Raw genomic sequence first — 18,929 nt, forward strand, 5'->3', positions numbered from 1 at the left:
CTGTGTAAAACAGAGTTTCTGGAGAGCTTATAGAGTGTATTTTTGGTGCCTCCTACAGTTGTATCACTTATGCAGCACTGAGTCACTAGCTTTACAAACAACATTGCATTGGTAAAAGCTGGGAGCAGGGGCATGATCTAGTGCTTAGAGCAAGGGACTGGAAGTCGTCAGGACTCTGAGTTTTATCCTCAGTTCAGCTGCTGACCTGCTGCGTGATATTGGGTGAGTCTTGCAGGGTTCAATTTGCTCTTCGAGACCTAACAGAGCACCAGGGATGGAGGGGCTTGCAGCTGTACTGTCCATGCAGTGAAGAAGGGAGACATTATCTCTGCAGAAAAAGTAATGGGGGGGGGGGGGGGAGAAGGTAGGGCTTATGCAACATGTCCTGCCCCTTTCAGTAAGTGTACTGCACACTTCCCCCAAGTCCCAGCTTTGTAGCTGAATCCGAGAGAGGCCCCTTCCAGGGCATTTCGCGTGATCCGTGCTCAGCAGCTCTAGGGAGCAGGGGGATAGATGCTTGCTGTCTGGGTGAGCTGGAGCAAGGAAGGGGATTCTGCAGCCCATTGCATCCTTATTTCTGGTGGGCCCTCCTCCAGTGCACCACAGTTTGGCCATTAATCTTGCTATGCCTCAATGTACCCTCTTGTAGAAAGATGCTGTTTAATGAAATACTTCTGAGGGGAAGGTAAGGGTTAGTAAACATTTTTGAAAACACTGCAATCCTTCTACACTAGATGCTGCTTCCTTCTGAACACTCCTCCCCCACCCCCAGTGCAGAGCTGTTTAGATCTCAGGTCTACCTCCAATATTAGTATTGCTAATATACTGTAGGAATTCCTGGAAGAATTGATTCCATGTTGAAAGGGCAACCAATCTCCTCTGAAAGGCCTTGAATAGCTGGAGGTAAGTTGTGATGTATATTCCATGGATTCATTCTGAAACTGTAGCAGGCTAGAGACACTGCTTCCTAGGCAGAAGTAGCAGGGATGCACTAGGACCAGCTGCATCTGTACTTTAACAGGACCTGAGATTTCCATAGCCCTATCAATTGCACTGCTCATCCAAGCCCATTTTCTGTCATTCACCTGTTCTAAAGGCCCTTTCTTGCATCCATTGATCCATGCATCCAAACACTGTCAAGTATACTGGGAAGATAAGTAGGGTGACCATATTTCCCAATGCCAAATACAGGACATGAGTAGGGTAGGGGGGCGGGAAGGCTGCCAGCACTTATCAGGAGGTTGCTGGCACTTGGACCTTCAGCCCTACAGTGCAGGGAAGGAACCACCGGCACTCAGGGCTCCAGCGGCTGAAGCTCCAAAGGCCAGCGGCTCCCCACCCTCCCTCCTCCTCTGTGGGGAAGAAGTTCAGCCCTGCAGTATGCAGGGTGGGGAGGGGAGGAAAGTCGCTGGTGCTCGGGGCTTCAGCCTTTGAAGCTCTGACCACTGGTCACTTCTCTCCTCCCCCACCCCTGTGCAGAGGAAATATGAAACAATGTGCCCTTTTTTAAAAAAAAGTTGGGGCACCGGGAGGAGGGCTTAAATAAAGGACTGTCCTGGTAAAAACGGGATGGATGGTCACCTTAATCATGAGCTTTTCCAGATTCATTTCTTAACATATTGAGGTCCTAATGGGGATTTGTATGTCAAAAATAGTAACTAGACTGATTCAACACCTGGGTTTGATATAAATTGTAATAGTGATGAAAAAGTCTTATTTAACCAAAATTCAACACAACAAAAACACCTCTCCCCTCACAAAATACATTATGTGATGATATGGATGGGAGTCAGTTAGCATTAATGAATGCAAATTATTCCATGTAAAAAGTGTAATACAAACTGCAGATGTGATACCTAATTAGATCAATTTGCTCAGTTTCTTGTTACTTGACTATGCATTAGGTTGGTAAAGTTATAACTAATGAGTACAAAGCACTTCAAATCTGCATACCTCCAACTGCTTTACAAAAAGAAGAGTCTGGTGAATATCATTAGCCTACTTTTACTGATGGGGAAACTGAGGCACATGGTGGTAACATGACCAACCAATGTCCTCCAGCAACTCTGCATCAGAGCTGAGAAGAGAACACAAGTTACCATTCAACCATGCTGCCTCCCCATGTCTGTTTATGCCTAACTACCCTCTTTTATTCTGACATACATAGACTAACTAAGTTCCACATCTTTTACTGTATGTGGGGGGTTTTAGGCAGGAAAGCATGCCATTAAAAACAAAAGAAAACAATTGCATATGTACTTAACTTTACTAAGTGTTTGGGACTTTTGCACATGCTTAAGTACTTTCCTAAATCAAAGCTTTTTTGTTGTTGTTGTCATATGTTGTAAAAGTCGCTGCTTATCCTGGAGTTTTTTCCTTTTTGCTTAAAACAAAAACAAAAACAAACAAGCACATAAGCAAACAGACACACAAGCAAACATACAAACCAGAACTGTGAATTTTTTCACAGTAAGGATATTTTCAAAATCCATTTTGGCAGAACAGAAATGAAATTTTTCCAAGATTTCAAGGTCCAGCTCTTCAAGCTCCTTGATAGCTCAGCTCCTTCTCTATGAATAACTCTGGTACCTCCCTCTGCCTGGCTTCTAGTTTCCCCAAGCAGATGCGAACTGAAATGATCATAGTTCTTGTCAATTTCATTTAGCTCCTGGCTCTGACTAGCAGCACTGAAACTGACCAGACCCCTCTCAGCTGATTGTTTTTGACAAAACTATGCACAATCAGAAGGAATCAGCACTGGTATTATTCAAGAGAAGGATTCTGTTCAACAAAAAATGGAAACTAGGGGAGGTATAGCATTGCGTGATTACAGAACCAGGAGGTACAGCTGTGCATTATGATTAGATGTTGAAAGATTTCTTTAAAAGTGAAACTGGAGAGCTTGGTCTCTGTGCCATCCCACCAGGAGGACTGGGCAGAAGAGCTGGCAAGAAACCAGGCAGGTTTCCATGTTTCCACAAAACATTTTAATGAGAATTGCCTTTTTTTTTTTAAACAGAAGAATGTTCCTTTGGGGACTCTCTAACTAGCTCTAGCACTAAATTGTGCAAAATAGAAAATAAATTATCCTAAAGTCTTGTAAGAGTATCATGTATCAAAAAGCCTGTGCTTCTTCAAAGTACCATACACATTAGCATACGTCTCAGGGACGGATCAAGGGACCTCTTTGCATCTCATGGAAAGGCTATGCGCCCTGTTTGTTTTTCTTCTCCAAAATTAAACAAATTTTGATGCAGACTGGATCTTGTACGCCTCTAGCAGCTCCATATTTCCCATAAGATAGCTGTTTTGCTCATGCCCTCTACTAGACATCATTCATTTTTCCTTCTTTTCCTCAGTGTTTTGTTTGGTTTCTATGGGTATTTGTGTGAAGGATAGAGGAGAGGAATGTGACCCTGAGGCTGTCGTTAGGGTTTTATTATACAGTGGAGCTAATTTGGAGTAAAATCCACAAACCTATATTTTCAAGTATCTGGACTCTTTTTTCTAGCTGAAATTTGCCTGTGCAAAATTTGCACCCACATTTACATCTCCCCAACAGAGTTGTGGATAAAAGTATTAGATGTAACAGATTGGTCCACCTGACTGCAGGGAGGAATCAGAACAAAAGGAAGATAAACAGGAGGGAAAAACCCTGAGTGATTGCATCATTTATTATTAGAACTGGCCAGAAAACCAGATTTCTGTTCTGCAGGAAATTCCAATATTTCAAAATTCACTTTAATTCAGAATTGGAATGAAAAGTCAATTCTTTTTGTGAAATGGGAAATTCAAAAAAAAATGAGGATCAGCAATATTTTAAGTTAATAATATAAAATCATTTTGTTTGGTAAGGTAAAAACAATTCATTTAGATAATGTCAAAACATTATAATATATAACAATAAATAAATAATTGTAAATATACTATGCTTAAGCTGAAATAAAACATGTCAATTGAAATGAGAAAGTCAGAAGGATTCATTTAGATATTTTTCCTACAAAAATTGACATGCTTCTCAAAAATGTTCTAATTTCAACTAGCCTGAGTTTTCTGATGGAAAACTGTGATGCTGAAAATGTATCGACCATTTTTTTCCTTATTTTTCTAACTTGCTTATTACTTTACTCAATATTCATTTTATAAAGTGCTAATTTTTATGTCTTATTACTACTGTATGGCATTTCTCCTCTGTTTTATTTTGATTTAGAATGCAGAAACAAACAGTGGAACACATAATTGAATTAATGGGTGATTTTTGCATTAATACACTGTAGCTGTGTTCCTTTATGAGGTTCAGTCCTTAATCAAGTATTCACATCTAAACGGCATCGATAGATCTCCCTTTTGCAATTAAACACAGAGTCTTTTAAGTGGGCTTAGCTGTCTAAAGGTTTGTGTTTCACTCCAGCCTGACATTCCTTCCTTATTCATGGCCAAGATCTACTTTTTCTAAACCACTTACAAATCAGATGTGCCAGGCACAGAACTTAAACGCAACAGTTTGATTAATCCTATTTGGAATATAATGCTTTCGTAAACCAGGCCCCAAGCACAGCTTCTTCTCCTGCATGGGCTTGAAGGACAGAATAGTGCTTTTATGTATCTTCTTTTCAATTTGGGATTTCATCCTGCAAATTCAGCAGAAACCAGGAAGAAGCAGCACAATGGAAGCATCAAAACCATTTGTGAAAAGCACTCCTCTGTGCTTGGAGAGCATGGGAAGAGAATGAAAAGGTGAAGGAGATTTTAGTACAGCACTTCACAGAAATAAACGTTGCAAGTCATAAGATATCACATGGTTGTTAGTGAACTGAGAGGCTCTGTTGACTTGGTTTGTTCATTGCAACTTTTCAGTAGGGCAGATTATTGGGAGGGGAAATAGGATGGGGCAAACTATAACTCACTGTTTATATTTCTCTTCCTGGAGGACATTTAGCCATTGAGGAGTAGTGAAAGTTGTTGGCACTGTCATGCCACATAAATGGGAATATGAGAGGAAAAAACTGAAGATGGATCGACAGAGCAGCATTGGGAGCAGGAAATCAAAGAAGTTTCGCTCCATTTCAAGATCACTCCTACTTTGTAATGCCAGGAATACTGATGATGGGTCAAGTCCAGATGAGAAATGCCCTGATCCCTTTGAGATTTCTGCCAACTGGGATCGAAAGGAAATTGACAGTTGCCCTAGACTACAAGCACCATGCACTTCAGAACCAGAAGACAGCACTCCTTATCCTCTTGTGATCAATAAGGTGCTGCAGCCCAAAGCTGATGCGACGGAGAGCTGCAAGAATATGAAAAGAAAGTTCTTCATCAAGGTAGGCAGTTCACTGATTATTGTTTTATTTTATGTTTCAAACGTTTCATAGATGAATCTTTCTCAGGGTACAGAAAACTGATTCTAAAAGGTGCCATGAACCAGCAGCGTTCCAACGCCATATAAATAGCACAGAAAATGTATCACACTCACTCTTGGATTGCAGTGTCTCTCTGCTGAACCCTGCTAACTGACATGCCAGTGAAGTCAGTGGAATATTAAATCCATTCTCAAGCATTCAGCAACACAGCACGGTGCATTCTACCTGGAATATAGCCGACCAGCTGTCACAATAAAAAGCTGTCATTACAGTACAGATCATTTTAAAAATGCTGATCTTGTCAGATCTTATAAGCTAAGCGAGGTGCAGCTGACTTAGTCTGTGGGAAACTCAGGTGATTCAGTAGGCAGATGATCTGTTTAAGTTTGATGGGTGCTGGAGATTGATGGGTGAGTGTAGAGATGCCACATTCTTAACAGATATGAAAGTGAGACGGTAGGAACCTCTGGTCACTAAAAAAATCATTTCTGCAAGGAAGTAACTCCTCCATTATGGCCATTTTCCAGATTGACTGACTACATTCTGAATACCTATGATAAGTTTCGCCTACAATTTCAGCTGGATGCTGCCTATTTCATCACTTTCTGCCCTCCGGTGGTGTATATTGTTGCTCTGTGCTGTTAGGCAGCTACACTGTTTCATCCCAGAGGTGGCTGCCACAGGAGTAAGTGAAGCAGCTGCTAACACACAGTCCATAGTCTGCCCACTCACCTAGTAAAGACTAAAGCATGTTGAGAGCCCTCTTGGTGGCAGGAACTATATCAACATTACCTCGGTAATTTACAGCTTGTCCTCTCCGGGGCATCCTAATGCCTATTATATCATGTGCATTTTAGTGATATAAATATTGACCTGCATGAGGGAACTGATTCCTCTGTATGAGCAATCAGCTCAAATCAAAACTTCACATCCAAACACCAACTAATATTTATGACGTTCAAATGCTGGATCCAAATCTACACCATGCTGTGTAAGTTTCTCTCTAATGCTCTCAGCACATGGCCCAAATTTGAAAGAAAAGGATTCAGGAAAATATAGTGCACAACGTTTCAGTCTCAAAATGAAGCCACGCCCCTCCACCTCCCCCCACCCTCATTCTACTACATTGCAACGGCAAGGAAAAATATGACTTACATCGAGCTAGCCCCAAAAGATACCCAATCACTATGGAGCTCTACAAAACCACACCCTTCCTCGAGCACGGAAACATTCCACATTCTGGCTGGTGAGCTCATTGTGCAAAGGAAAGGAGGCTGCTGGACTCTGCCAGCCACAGAATACTTCTCTATATTCCTTGCACAGTGCACTCCCATGTGCGGCTTGGTAGCGGTTGCAGGCTTGTCCGTCCGCAAACCCAAAGCACCTGGAGTTCTAATAACTACCACCAAGTTACCAGCATTTCATTTCTTGCTATTTTACCAAAGACAGTTGAGGCCGGGAGTGGGCAATAAGCCAGAGGTAGTTTGCTACAGTTAGTCCCTGGCACTTTATTTACCTGTGTGTCCACAGTTAAAGCCTCTTGCAGCATCCATTGGCCATGGATCACCATTACCAGCCAATGGGAGCTGCAAGTGGCTGTAACCTCGGACATGCTACAGATTAAAACTCTCTAAACAGGGACTCTCTGGTCTGGCAACATCCATGCTTTGGCACGGCATGTATGTTGCAGGACTAGAGAGTCCTGGTGGAGGGCCAGCAGTATGAAGCCCTGCAGAGCTGGCAGGGAAGCGGGCTGCCAGCAGGTCTGCATGGCAACGGGGCTGAGAGACCCAGCACGGAGCTGCGAGTCACAGCCATGGCAGTGTGCAGTCGTGGTGATGTCATCAAGTCTTCATTTCTGCTTCTGTGAGGGCAGAGATACTGGCATCATGAACCTTGATGTCCCCTCTCTGAGTCTCTGCAACATGCAATGAAGTGACAGGTACATCCCCTCTGTGTTGTACGGGTCTGACACAACAGGCTCCCTCACGCAGAATGCATTAGAGAGCACTTGAGTCCCTCTCTTAAAGCCTCTCCCCTCAAATATCCAGAAGAGGAGAGCCTGTGCCTTTGTTCAGGTTCTAGTGCATCAGGATCTTGGCTCCTCTTTCTAATAGCTGCAGAAACTCACCGGTCGATGCAAGGCCCAGTCTCACTTCAAGGAATCAGAATAGATTTTTCTGTGACGTTTCTGTGGCACACATCTGAGCCAGACAATTGCCTTAGTAGTCTGTTGCTTTTTTGCCTTGCAGTATCTGCAGCCCCGTGTCTGGTGCCCATGATGCTGTCAGGGCGAACACGCGCCACAAAGAGCTACACGGGGAGGGAAGAGAATTTTTAGAAAATGCTAACTGACCTACTGTCCATTGCACATGCATGCACCTGATGCGGATGGGAATCCAGAGCACTGAACTCCCAAAGAGCAGGTCCTCCCAGCAGAGGACGAATTCATTTTTCCTGTGTGAGCCTTGCCCTGCTAACTACATGGCTACATCTAGACTGGCATGATTTTCCGGAAATACTTTTAACGTTGAAAAGTTTTCCGTTAAAGGCATTTTTGGAACAGAGCATCTAGATTGGCACGGACACTTTTCCACAAAAGCACTTTTTGCGGAAAAGCGTCCATGGCCAATATAGACGCTTTTGCTCAAAAAAGTCCCGATCGCCATTTTCGCGATCGGGGCTTTTTTGCGGAAAACAAATCTCAGCTGTCTACATTGGCCCTTTTGCGCAAAAGTTTTGCACAAAAGGGACTTTTGCCCGAACGGGAGCAGCATAGTATTTCCGCAAGAAGTACTGATTTCTTACAGTAGGAAGTCAGTGCTTTTGTGGAAATTCAAGCAGCTAGTGTAGACAGCTGGCAAGTTTTTCCGGAAAAACTGGCCAGTCTAGACACAGCCCATATGATTCATGAGCATTCACACAGTGATTAAATTCATGGTGTTTCCATTGTCACTTTATTTCAAGCAACCAGTGTCAGGTACATATCCTTATTGCAAATATATGGCAAGTTCTGTGTGTTGACACCATCCATATCGTAGGAGATGCTGTGATCGGAGTACAGCGACCATTTATATTACATAGAAATAATTCTCATAACCAGTGACAGTAACAAGAATAATTGAAGTAAAGTTTGTACCTCCCTGGTCCGGCATGAGCAGTCCCAAACAAGGGCATTTGCCAGATCAGGAGACATCAGGCCTGGGGCCTGTGCCTCCCCTGGCTGGCTAGTGGGGCTCCAATCCAGGTCCCAAGCCCCACTCTGGCCAGCAGAGCTCCCTGCCCCCAGCTGGTGGATCTTCGCTTCCCATCAGCGGGACTTCCTACCCCTGGCAGCCCTCCCACTGTAGCTGGCGGAGCTCAGTTTCCAGCCAGTGCTGCTCCCTGACACCAGTCCCACTCCAGCCAGTGGAGCTCAGCTCCTGGCCAATAGGCTTTCCTGTCCTCATCCCTGCCCTGGCCGGCGGGGTCACAGCTGGCCCGCTGCAGCCAGTTGGGTTCTACACCCCCAATTCCTGGCCCCTCTTCAGCTGCTGGCCCACTGGCCAGGCTCCGTACCCCCAGGCCACTGGCCCTGCAGGCTGCCTGCTGGCTAAGCTCTCTGCTGCTGGCAACTGCTGTGGCTGGGGCTTTCTGGTCCAACAACATCCATGGTCCTGCCATACCATGGATGTTGCCAGACCACAGAGTCCTGGACCCCAGAGGTTCAACCTGTAGTACAAGGATCTTTGTCATTTATAAAAACAGAGCGGTTGTACACTGAGGCAACACTTCTGATCCCTGGAAGACCTGGCGGCTGCATCTAGACTGGCAAGTTTTTCCGCAAAAGCAGCTGCTTTTGTGAAAAAACTTGCCAGCTGTCTACACTGGCCACTTGAATTTCCGCAAGAACACTCACGATCTCATGTAAGATTGTCAGTGTTCTTGAGGAAATACTATGCTGCTCCCATTCGGGCAAAAGCCCTCTTGCGCAAATGCTTTTGCACAAGAGGGCCAGTGTAGACAACACGGTGTTGTTTTGCGCAAAAAAGCCCCAATGGCGAAAATGGCAATCAGGGCTTTCTTGCGCAAAACCACGTCTAGATTGGCATGGACGCTTTTCTGCAAAAAGTGCTTTTGCGGAAAAGCGTCTGTGCCAATCTAGACGCTCTTTTCCGCAAATGCTTTTAACGGAAAAACTTTTCTGTTAAAAGCATTTGTGGAAAATCATGCCAGTCTAGACATAGCCAGCTTGTTTTGTTTGTTCTGCTCTGGAGGGCAACACTAACAACTTGCTAACACACTAAGGCTATATCTACACTGAACTCGAAACTCGAAATAAGATATGCAATTTGCACTATGCAGATTGCGTACTTATTTCGAGTTTATTTCAAAATAGTCCATTTCTAAATTTGGTGCTGTCTACACAGCACCACATTTTGAAATAAAGTGCTATTTCAAGACATCCCTTAACCTTCGTGGAATGAGGGTTACCGAGATGCCAAACAGAGCACCCGTTACTTCGAAAAATATTTTTAAATAACAGATGGCTTGTGAAGACGTGTGTTAGCTATTTCGGGATACCTCTGGTATCCTGAAATAACGCTGATGTGTAGACATATCCTAAGGCTATGCCTAGACTACAGGGAAGATTCGAAAGAGGATATTTGCATATCTTCTTCCGATCTCACTCTTGAAAGCAGAGCTTTCGAAAGTAAAAGTAGATTAGACAAAGCTTTTTCGGCGAACCCCCCCTTTGTTGAAAAGCCATGTAAATCTCATTTTTTGAGGAAAAGTGGCTTTTTGACAAAGGGGGAGGGTTGCAAAAAAAGTCGCGTCTAAACTACTTTCACTTTTGTAAGCGCCACAGAATTTGCATATCCTCTTTCGAATCTTCCCCGTAGTCTAGACGAGCCCTAAGAGTCAGATTCATAGGACTGGAAGGGATCTCGAGAGGTCATCTATCCCAGAGGTGCGCAACCCATGGGTCGCGACCCCCAAGGGGGCTGCAGATGTCTTCCCGGGGTGTCGCGATGCTTAGACCCCGTTGGCGGCTGCACAGTGCAATGCTTAGATCCGGCTGGCCAGGGGCTTGGCACGGCCCTTAAATTCAGCTGGCCAGTGGCTGGGCCTGGCAGTTGGCGGCCCCCGCAGCGCAGAACCTAGATTTGGCCAGCTGGGGGCTGGGCCTGGCAGTTGGCGGCCCCTGCAGCGCCGACGTTGCAGATCAAAAAAGGTTGCACACCACTGATCTAGCCTAATCCCCTGCGCTCATGGCAGGACTAAGCGCTAGCTAAACAGGTGTTTGTCTAACCTTCTCTTAGAAACCTCCAGTGATGGAGATTCTATAAACTCCCAAGGCAATTTATTCCAGTGCTTAACCACCGACAGTTAGGAAGCTTTTCCAAATAGCCAACCTAAACCGCTCTTGCTACAATGTAAGCCCATTGCTTACATTGTCCTGTCCTCAGCGTTTAAGGAGAATAATATTACTATTTGGCTCTTCTAAAGTGCTGTTCATATGAGAATCTTATTTAACAAACAGAATTTGAGCACAATTCAGCTAAAGACTTCTTGTTCCACTGTGGCTATACTGATGTAGCCACACTAGTGCAAACCTCTTGAGCAGACACTGGTGCTAGTGCAATGAGTGAATTGTACCAGTGCTAATTATCACAGCTCTACCTTAGTGATTGGTACTGTTAAAGCAACAATGGTGCAGAAAACACAGCATTTAGGTGTGCGGCAGTATACAGTTTTTACCATGCTGATGTGTATTATTATAAAGTAGCAGACACTGCTGTGTATTACATTTGCTTCAAAACTGATTTCTAGGCAAAGTCTCAATGTTTTCTGTCTGATAGCTTGACACTGGGTGGCTGAATTTCAAATGAATCCAGGGGGACTGTAACTTCTATAACGATCTCACTATGGGACATTTATTCAGCTTATGACAATAAATAAATATGTTGATGTAAATTCAAACTGAAAAATCTTGGAAAATTTCTTTTGATATTCTGCTTACATTATGATTCTAAGCTGTTTGCCTTTCCTTTCAAGGAGAAACTTTCAAAGTGCGGTGAATCTCGTGTGTCAGATTCCTAAGAGCATTAATGCTGTGCTGATAGCGGTCTGAATTGCAGCTTGGGGAGACTAGTGATATGGACTATTTTGACCTCTCACACACATTGGAATTCTCTTTCTGTGTGTGAGAAAAATTAAGTATTTTGTTACATAAGTTCTACTGCTGGTATGAGTAGAATCACTGGTTCTACTTCCAGGAGCAGTAACAGGTAATTCAAACTAAGGACTTAGTTCAAATTACCGTTTAACTGCCGCGTGTAGCTGCAGGCAGTTAGTCCGGACTAGTGGCATTTAAAAATGACAACCAGATGGGAACATGCAAATAAAGCCCGGGATATTTAAATCCTGGGCTTCTTTTGCAAGTTCGGATGCCTACATTAGCCTCCCTAGTTCGAACCAGGGGGCTAGTGTAGACATACCCCAACAGAGAAAATGCAATGTCCAGCCAATGACTGGCAGCATGTAACAACTTACCCTATGTAGGATGATCACTGGGAAAGAATGCTTCTATCTGGATGCGTTCACCTGCCACGTGCCGCTCAGAAGTAGCTTTCTGGTCTTGTGTGTGTATTCAGAAAACCATAAGGATACTGGTGTGAAGACTCACTTGACAGCCTCTCTGCTATTGAATAATCCTGCAGTGATTGTGGAAAGTTGTGGAAGAAGGGTCTACGTGATAGGATTGATGGGAAATCAGAGAACGCTGGTTGTGGGGAAGAGTGGATGGGACTAGGAACACCCACCCCAGTTGAATGGTCCTTTGGGCAGCCAGGCAATTTCAAGCAGTAATCCCCATCTAGTTTATTCCTGCTTCTGGCAGCACTACATTGTGATAGGTGGCTTCTCGTCCATATGCCACCCTCACCCATGGTGGGCAGAGGCATCTATCACCCAATCACTGTAACAGCAGCCATGGCAATAAGGTGACCGAGGAAGAGGACATGTGCAACATTGAGGAGCAGGTTGTCTGTGTGAAGGCCCAACTGCCAAAAGACTGGAGTTAGGACTGTCAGTGGATTGTAGTTCCCCGTGTGGTTCCAGAAACCATACCCCTTGGCTTTTCTATGTGGCCCTTGATCCCTCAATATCTGAGAAGAAAAACAGCTCACTTTTTCTGCATCACCACCCCTCTGGAGCTTTTTTTGTTAAGTTCCCATTTTCCAGACAAGGCAGATTTGGCCCATGCTGTGTGACAGGATAGTTTCCATGGCAGCAGACCGTGATGTCTCAGACACAGGGTTATGGCATGATAGCTAGACAAGCTTGGGTAGGAGGGAGGCTGGATTTATTCCTTCATTTTCTTCATTTGTTCTCAATCTCTTTCTGTGCTTTCCCTTCTTCCTTTCCCAGAAATGGGACTGTGAGATCAGAGACACGTTATCCCTTAAATGTATTGAGTGTTGGGGTGTGACATGTACAAAGCAGGTGATGCAACAGGCAGGACAGGATCCCAGAAATAATAAAAACATGGCTAAGGATAGTTGATGACTAAACAGATCTATTTATTCTGTGCGATCTGCTTACCCATCTCTCTATCCTTCAGTTAGTCATAGCCAGGTTTTTGTGGCAGCCTGACTCTCATGCCCCACCTGTTGCATTATCTGACCAATTAATGTACCATTGATCTCATAATCCCACTCCTGGAAGGAGGGCGATTGGTGATAAGGTAAAATGGAGAAGGAAGGAGTCAGGAAGCTACCTCCAATGACACTAGCCCATGGATTTTTCAAAGGCACCAGCTAGTACCTTTATTAACTGCAAAGGGAATTTACAGACAGTTGCTATGAAAATAAAATTAATTTTGTCTAAAAGTTTTTCAAATGGTCAGTTCCTCAGTTGGACATAATATATCATGACCTTTTATGGGCAAAAAAAAATCATGAGTTTTCATGGGCAAAACTCACTTTATCAGATTATATGAGCTTGAGTGGAGGAAAAAAGGGGATCTCAGAATAAGAAGGGAGCAGGAGAAAAAAATTAAAAAGTACCTGTCAATTGTAGTCATAGTGCTAATGAGGCTAACCAAGGGGACTTAGCTTTTGATGTCAATTGACTGTTGAATGTAAAGAAAGCAGGTTTTTTAATGGGCCGTCCAGTTCAAGTCTGTTCAAGCCACAGGAGACAGTGTCAAATTTGTATATGAATGTCAATTCTGTACTTTCTCTCTGTAGTTGGCTTGTGAAATTCCTTTGCAGAAGAATGGCTACTTTTAAATCCATTAATGAGTGTCCAGGCAGGTTAAAATGTTCCCCTACAGATTTCTGTGTGTTCCCATTTCTAATATCTGACTTTGGCCATTTATCCTTTGTCATACAGGCAGTCCAGTTAGGCCAATGTACACGGCAGAGGGGCATTGCTGGCACTCGATAGCATAGATCACATTAGAGGATGTGCAGTTGTAGGAGCCTCTGATGTGGTGGCTTGTGTGGTTAGGTCCTATGGCAGTGTCACTTGTATAGATGTGTGGTCAGAGTTGGCAACGGGGTTTATTGCAGGGATAGATTCCTGTGTGAGTGTGTCTAAGTGTGTCTGTAATGTGTGGCTGCTGGAAATAATTTGCTTCAGGTTAGGGCAGGGCTGGGGAAAATATGGTTCATGGGCTGGATCTTGCCCAGAGGAGCCTCAGCCAGCTCCCTGCCTGCTCCACACCTACTCAGCACTCAGAAAAGCCAGCTGTGGGGTCATGTGTGCATCTCGGAATGCAGAGAGCATGGGGGAGACGGCGACAGGCTTCTCACCCTGTCCCTCTCCTCAGAAGCTTCCATTGGCTGGTTTCCAGCCAATAGCAGCTACCTGTGTGCAAAACAGGCAACATGTGAAGTGCCCCTTCCCCCTTCATCCCCTGGGCTCACTGCGTTCAGTTCAGAGCAGCAAACATGGCCCCTGCAGCTGCTGTGAGCAGTACAGGGGTGTGGAAGGCAGGGACTCTGGCTAAGGAACCCGCTGGGTAGCTGGCTGGGAGCCATCCGGGTAAGGTGTCTCAGCCAGAGCCTGTCTCTGAAACCCCAGTCCCTTCCTTCCCCAGCCTCTTGCACTCCTCCTGCACTTCTACTCAATGTAACCCAAACCTTCTGCACCCCTGCTACATCCCCCATACACCTTCCTGGACCCTGCACTTGCTCCTGCACTCCTGCCCCAGTTTACAACCTCCTCTCTGATCCTGCACTCTCCCTCTCCACGCCAGAATCCTCTCCTGCACCCCAAATCCCTGTCCTAGGTCACAACCCAAATCCCTGCACCGTACCACAGGTTATAATCCCCTCCTAAGCCTTGCACCCCCTCCTGCACTCCAGTCCCCTGGCCCAGGTCACAATCCCCTCCTTCACACAAACTCCCTCCCAGATCCCACACCCCAGTCCCTTACCCCAAGCTCCCTTCTGCATCCAACCTCCATCCCAGACTTCACATATCCTCCATTCATATAATGGAAGAGTAAGGCCCTTGACCACTTACCAAATTCTTGGAGTGCCTCCCCCCATCAAAAATTATTGCCCACCCCAGGCTAGGGGGGTTTCTGAAGGAAAATCAAAGGAGCTCTGCTGATTTACAATTCAGAAAGGCTCTATTTTCTTAATCTGCCATTGACTCAAAAAGCACAGCTCATTAGCATTGAGCAGGATACAGAATCCTAATATTTGCATTCACTATTATATTGGTATTACTGTTTTTTTTTTCAAATAGATTCAAATCAGGTTAGCATCATATGCCTGGTGAGGACCAGACTTTCTTTGAACCACCCATGTGCAGCAATGGATTTCATTTCAGACAATCTAACTATTGTAAGTTCTATTTAGAGTGCACAAAAGTTTTTCAGTTTCCAGTGAAGTCATGGTTACACTAATTTCAAAACAGCATCTGGAACAATATGTTTCAAGACAGGACTCTCAGCTAGCAACAGCTAATGAGAAAATGACAGAAAAGGAAATCTCTTTAAAAGCATCCTTAGATTTGGCCTTTGGCATGACTAGAATAAAGAAAATTGGTAAAGGGTTGCAAAAGGAACTGCACAAAAGATCAGCTAAATCTATACACAAACGTTTCCTAAAGTCTCCTATGATCCTATGATGATTCTTTCCGACAGATTTTTTTGCTTAAATGTAATCTTACTAACAGTGCACTACTGAAGCTTTCATTTTATTTGTATGCCCATGGACAATTAAATGTGAACAGATGTGAGATACATGTTTCACCAGCTTCATTAAACTCTGCATGACAAAGCAGCCTATTAGTGAACTTTTTTTTTATTTATTGGCAACCAACATGCATCAAACATGTGTTCTAGTAATGACCAGGTCTGGTGCCCTGGGAGGGACCCATCTGCCCACCCAACAAACCTGCCAACTTTATTTTAACAAGTTCTCTACATTTGCCAGGCCTGGAGCTATGAGTCACCTAACAAACCAATAGGTCACATTAAAAAAGGGGCAATACTCATAACTGCTCTGTTCTTGGAAGCACCACCAGAACATTTTATATATGAAATAATAATGAGACAGGAAATAAAAGACAGCAAAGGGAAAAGCCCAAACAAATTGGCTGTTGTAACAATTGCCAGTCTAATATTTTAAAAGGTTACTTTTTATGTCATGTTTCTATACCTTGGATGTTAATATAATGATCTGGGACTCAAAGTGCAAATGCTGACAATACATACGTATTACTACACATCCCTCCAACCCCGTGAAAGCTTTTTGTGTAAGTAATTCACAAAAATTAATTTCTAATGTGTTTGACAGATATAGCCAAACCAAAAATTAACCAAGCCTGCTGGGGTTAAAAGGGGTATTTAAAACAAAAATGATAGTTTCTCTCAAGTTATTGTGAGACACACAATAAAACTAACTTCCCTTTCTGCATGCTCATTAATTTAATGCACACAAATGACTGTGCCCAGAAAAATATCCAAATCACCTCTTATTATTATTTGACATTTAAATAACAGTAGTGCCTTGAAATCTGAGACAGAAGAGTGCCTCTGATCGTGCAAAGAAATCATGAGGCCATCTGCACGGAGCCCCACTAACTCAAATGGGAATCAAGCAGTTCTCCTTGCAGGATGGGAGTCCAAGACCTGTACACTAGTTGAGGAATGAAGAATGAACACGTGGGTTTCAGCATAGGGAGGTGCCTCTGAATAGAGTGTGTGGCACTTGAGACTGACTGAAAATTTGCCCCAAAGTGTGAAAAAATAAAATCCTTCAAATTTAAGTGCTCAATGCTGCAAGCCGGACTTGCATAGAGAATCACTGCTTATGTGAGCAGTTCCATTCATTTCAAAGGGGCTATTTATGGGAATAAATATAATGTATGTGAGAAAAGGTTTGTAAGATCCAAGCCTGAATTTGGAATATAAAATGAAACACATGTTGTTCAGGCATCTCCTGGACCATCCTGCCACTTACCACAACTAGCCAACTGTGCCGGCACTGGCTTTAACCGTGAACTTAATGCAAGAATCTCACCAGACCCTATAATCCCACATCAATTTTTGAAAGCATGAGTGGCTGTTACTGAATTTCATGTATGCTGCTCTAGGCCAAATTTGGACTTGATACTGGCATCAGTTCCTTAGCTGTGCCTAAAGCCAAGATAACAAAATAAAAATGGTAATTTAACTCTATTGTCACTAGGTGCTGAGTATTTGAATTTAATCTCTCAGGACACGTCTACACAGGAGGGCAAAAGTCGAATTAAGCTACGCAACCTGAGTTACGTCAATTGCATAGCTGAAGTTGAAATAGCTTAATTCGGCTTTTGGCACTGTTTACACAGCAGGAAGTCGAAGGAAGAAAACTCTTCCTTCGACTTCCCTTACTTCTTGTGAAATGAGGGTTACAGGAGTTGGAGTAAGAAGTACTCCAGCTCGACATTATTTCAAAGTAAAGGCTTGCAGTGTAGAAACATCTTTGTTATTCTGAAATAATGCTGCTATGTAGATGTACCTTCACTCTCTTTTTTTTCCAGGATGGGTGGATACTTAACCATTAACCTCTTGTAATGTAGTAAGAAGAAAACACTTAACTATATCATTACAACAGAGAGCAAAATATTCCACTGATATCAAGTTATACATTTGTCCCAGCCTGTTAACTACTATTTTTCTCTCTCCCTAACCTGCCACTTGGCATGGGCAGAAAACTCATACACTCCTATGGTTAAAACCTGTCAACTGCTCTCTTGCCCTTTAATAGCAAAACACTTTGTTTTATAATATTTTCCTAGGGTAATCAGAAGCCGTTCCAGGCCCATGCAGAAGAATAGTTTGAGATGATTATTTCACGCAATAGTATCTCATGCACAGGTGAGCTGCATTCAGCTCCCACTTTTCTTGTGTTTAGAAATAATCTGGATCTAGGCACAAGAAAATTCATACTTTTAAACACATCAAACTAAGTTACTTCAATATTCTCTGGGGGTTAACTTTACTTTGATGCAATAAAGACATTTTGTCTTCATCTTCCTATACCAGGACGGCTGCATCTGGAGGCTTTGCATTGCCACTGGAAATGAGGGCCTGGGGATCCAAATTGCTAGAAGCACTAACTGCACTTCTGTTGGCAAAGGGTTCACAGTCAGCCAAGTGATCAATGGAGGTGCTGCCCACAGGTACTTGCTTTATAATTTATTATTAATTAATTATTATTATTATCGACTTGATGATTTTTGCATGATCCATCTAATGATGCTCTGGAAACACTGAGTGGATGAAATGGATGAACATTAGAAGTAAGACATGCAGCTGTAACTCTTCTTGGTGTTAACAGCAAATAAGGATTATAAAATCATGGAAGTGGAGGACTGGAAGGGCCCTCTAGAGACCATTTAGTCCTGTTCCTTACACTCAAGGCAGGACTACATAATAGCTAGCCCATTCCTTGCAGGTGTTTGTCTATCCTGTCCCCTGTTCTTAAAAAACTCCTATTGACAGAGATGCCACAACCTCCATAGACAATTTGATCCAGTGCTTAATTCCCCTGACAGTTGGGAAATTTTTCTTGATCTCCAACTTAAACCTCCCTTTCTTAAATTTAAACCTATTGCTTCTTGTCTTATCCTCAAAGGTTAATTAGAGCAATTTCTCTTCCTCCTCCTAGTAACAATCTTTTATATATTTGAAAACTGTTATCATGTCTCCTCTCACTCTTCTCTTTTCCAGGCTAAACAAACCCAATTTTTAGAATCTTTCCATATAAGTCATGATTGCTATACCATTAAATCATCTTTTTTTTTGCTGTCCTCGGGACTTTCTCAAGTTTGCTCACATTTATCCTGAAATGAGGCACCCAGAACTGGGCAAATCAGCACTCCAGCTGATGCTGTATCAGGGCTGAGAAGAATGAGAAATTACTTCTTGTGTTTTGCTTGCAACATTACAGAATGAAGTTAGCTCGTTTTACAATGGTGTTAAACTGTTGACTCATATTTAGCTTATGGTCCACTATGACCCCCAGATCACCTCCTGCAGGACTCCTTCCTAGACAGTCATTTCTCATTTTATATGTGAGC

At 43.4% G+C, this 18,929-nt stretch overlaps 1 protein-coding gene across 3 annotated transcripts in view; it reads left to right on the forward strand.

Annotated features, from left to right (window-relative positions):
* Positions 1–18,929, forward strand: part of IL16 (interleukin 16) — an 83,441-nt gene that overhangs the window by 10,503 nt on the left and 54,009 nt on the right. For 2 of the 3 annotated variants that reach the window (XM_075897118.1, XM_006139266.4), the window contains 2 exons: positions 4,931–5,321; positions 17,893–18,029. In XM_075897118.1, the coding sequence (XP_075753233.1) occupies positions 4,974–5,321; positions 17,893–18,029 (485 nt within the window). In that variant the 5' untranslated portion in view covers positions 4,931–4,973. Of the gene's footprint in view, positions 1–90; positions 223–4,930; positions 5,322–17,892; positions 18,030–18,929 lie in introns of those variants that run through there. The other variant, XM_075897117.1, reaches the window with a different exon arrangement.

Source organism: Pelodiscus sinensis, chromosome 14 (genome assembly GCF_049634645.1).
Source record: "Pelodiscus sinensis isolate JC-2024 chromosome 14, ASM4963464v1, whole genome shotgun sequence".
In the NCBI taxonomy this organism is placed as follows: domain Eukaryota; kingdom Metazoa; phylum Chordata; order Testudines; family Trionychidae; genus Pelodiscus; species Pelodiscus sinensis.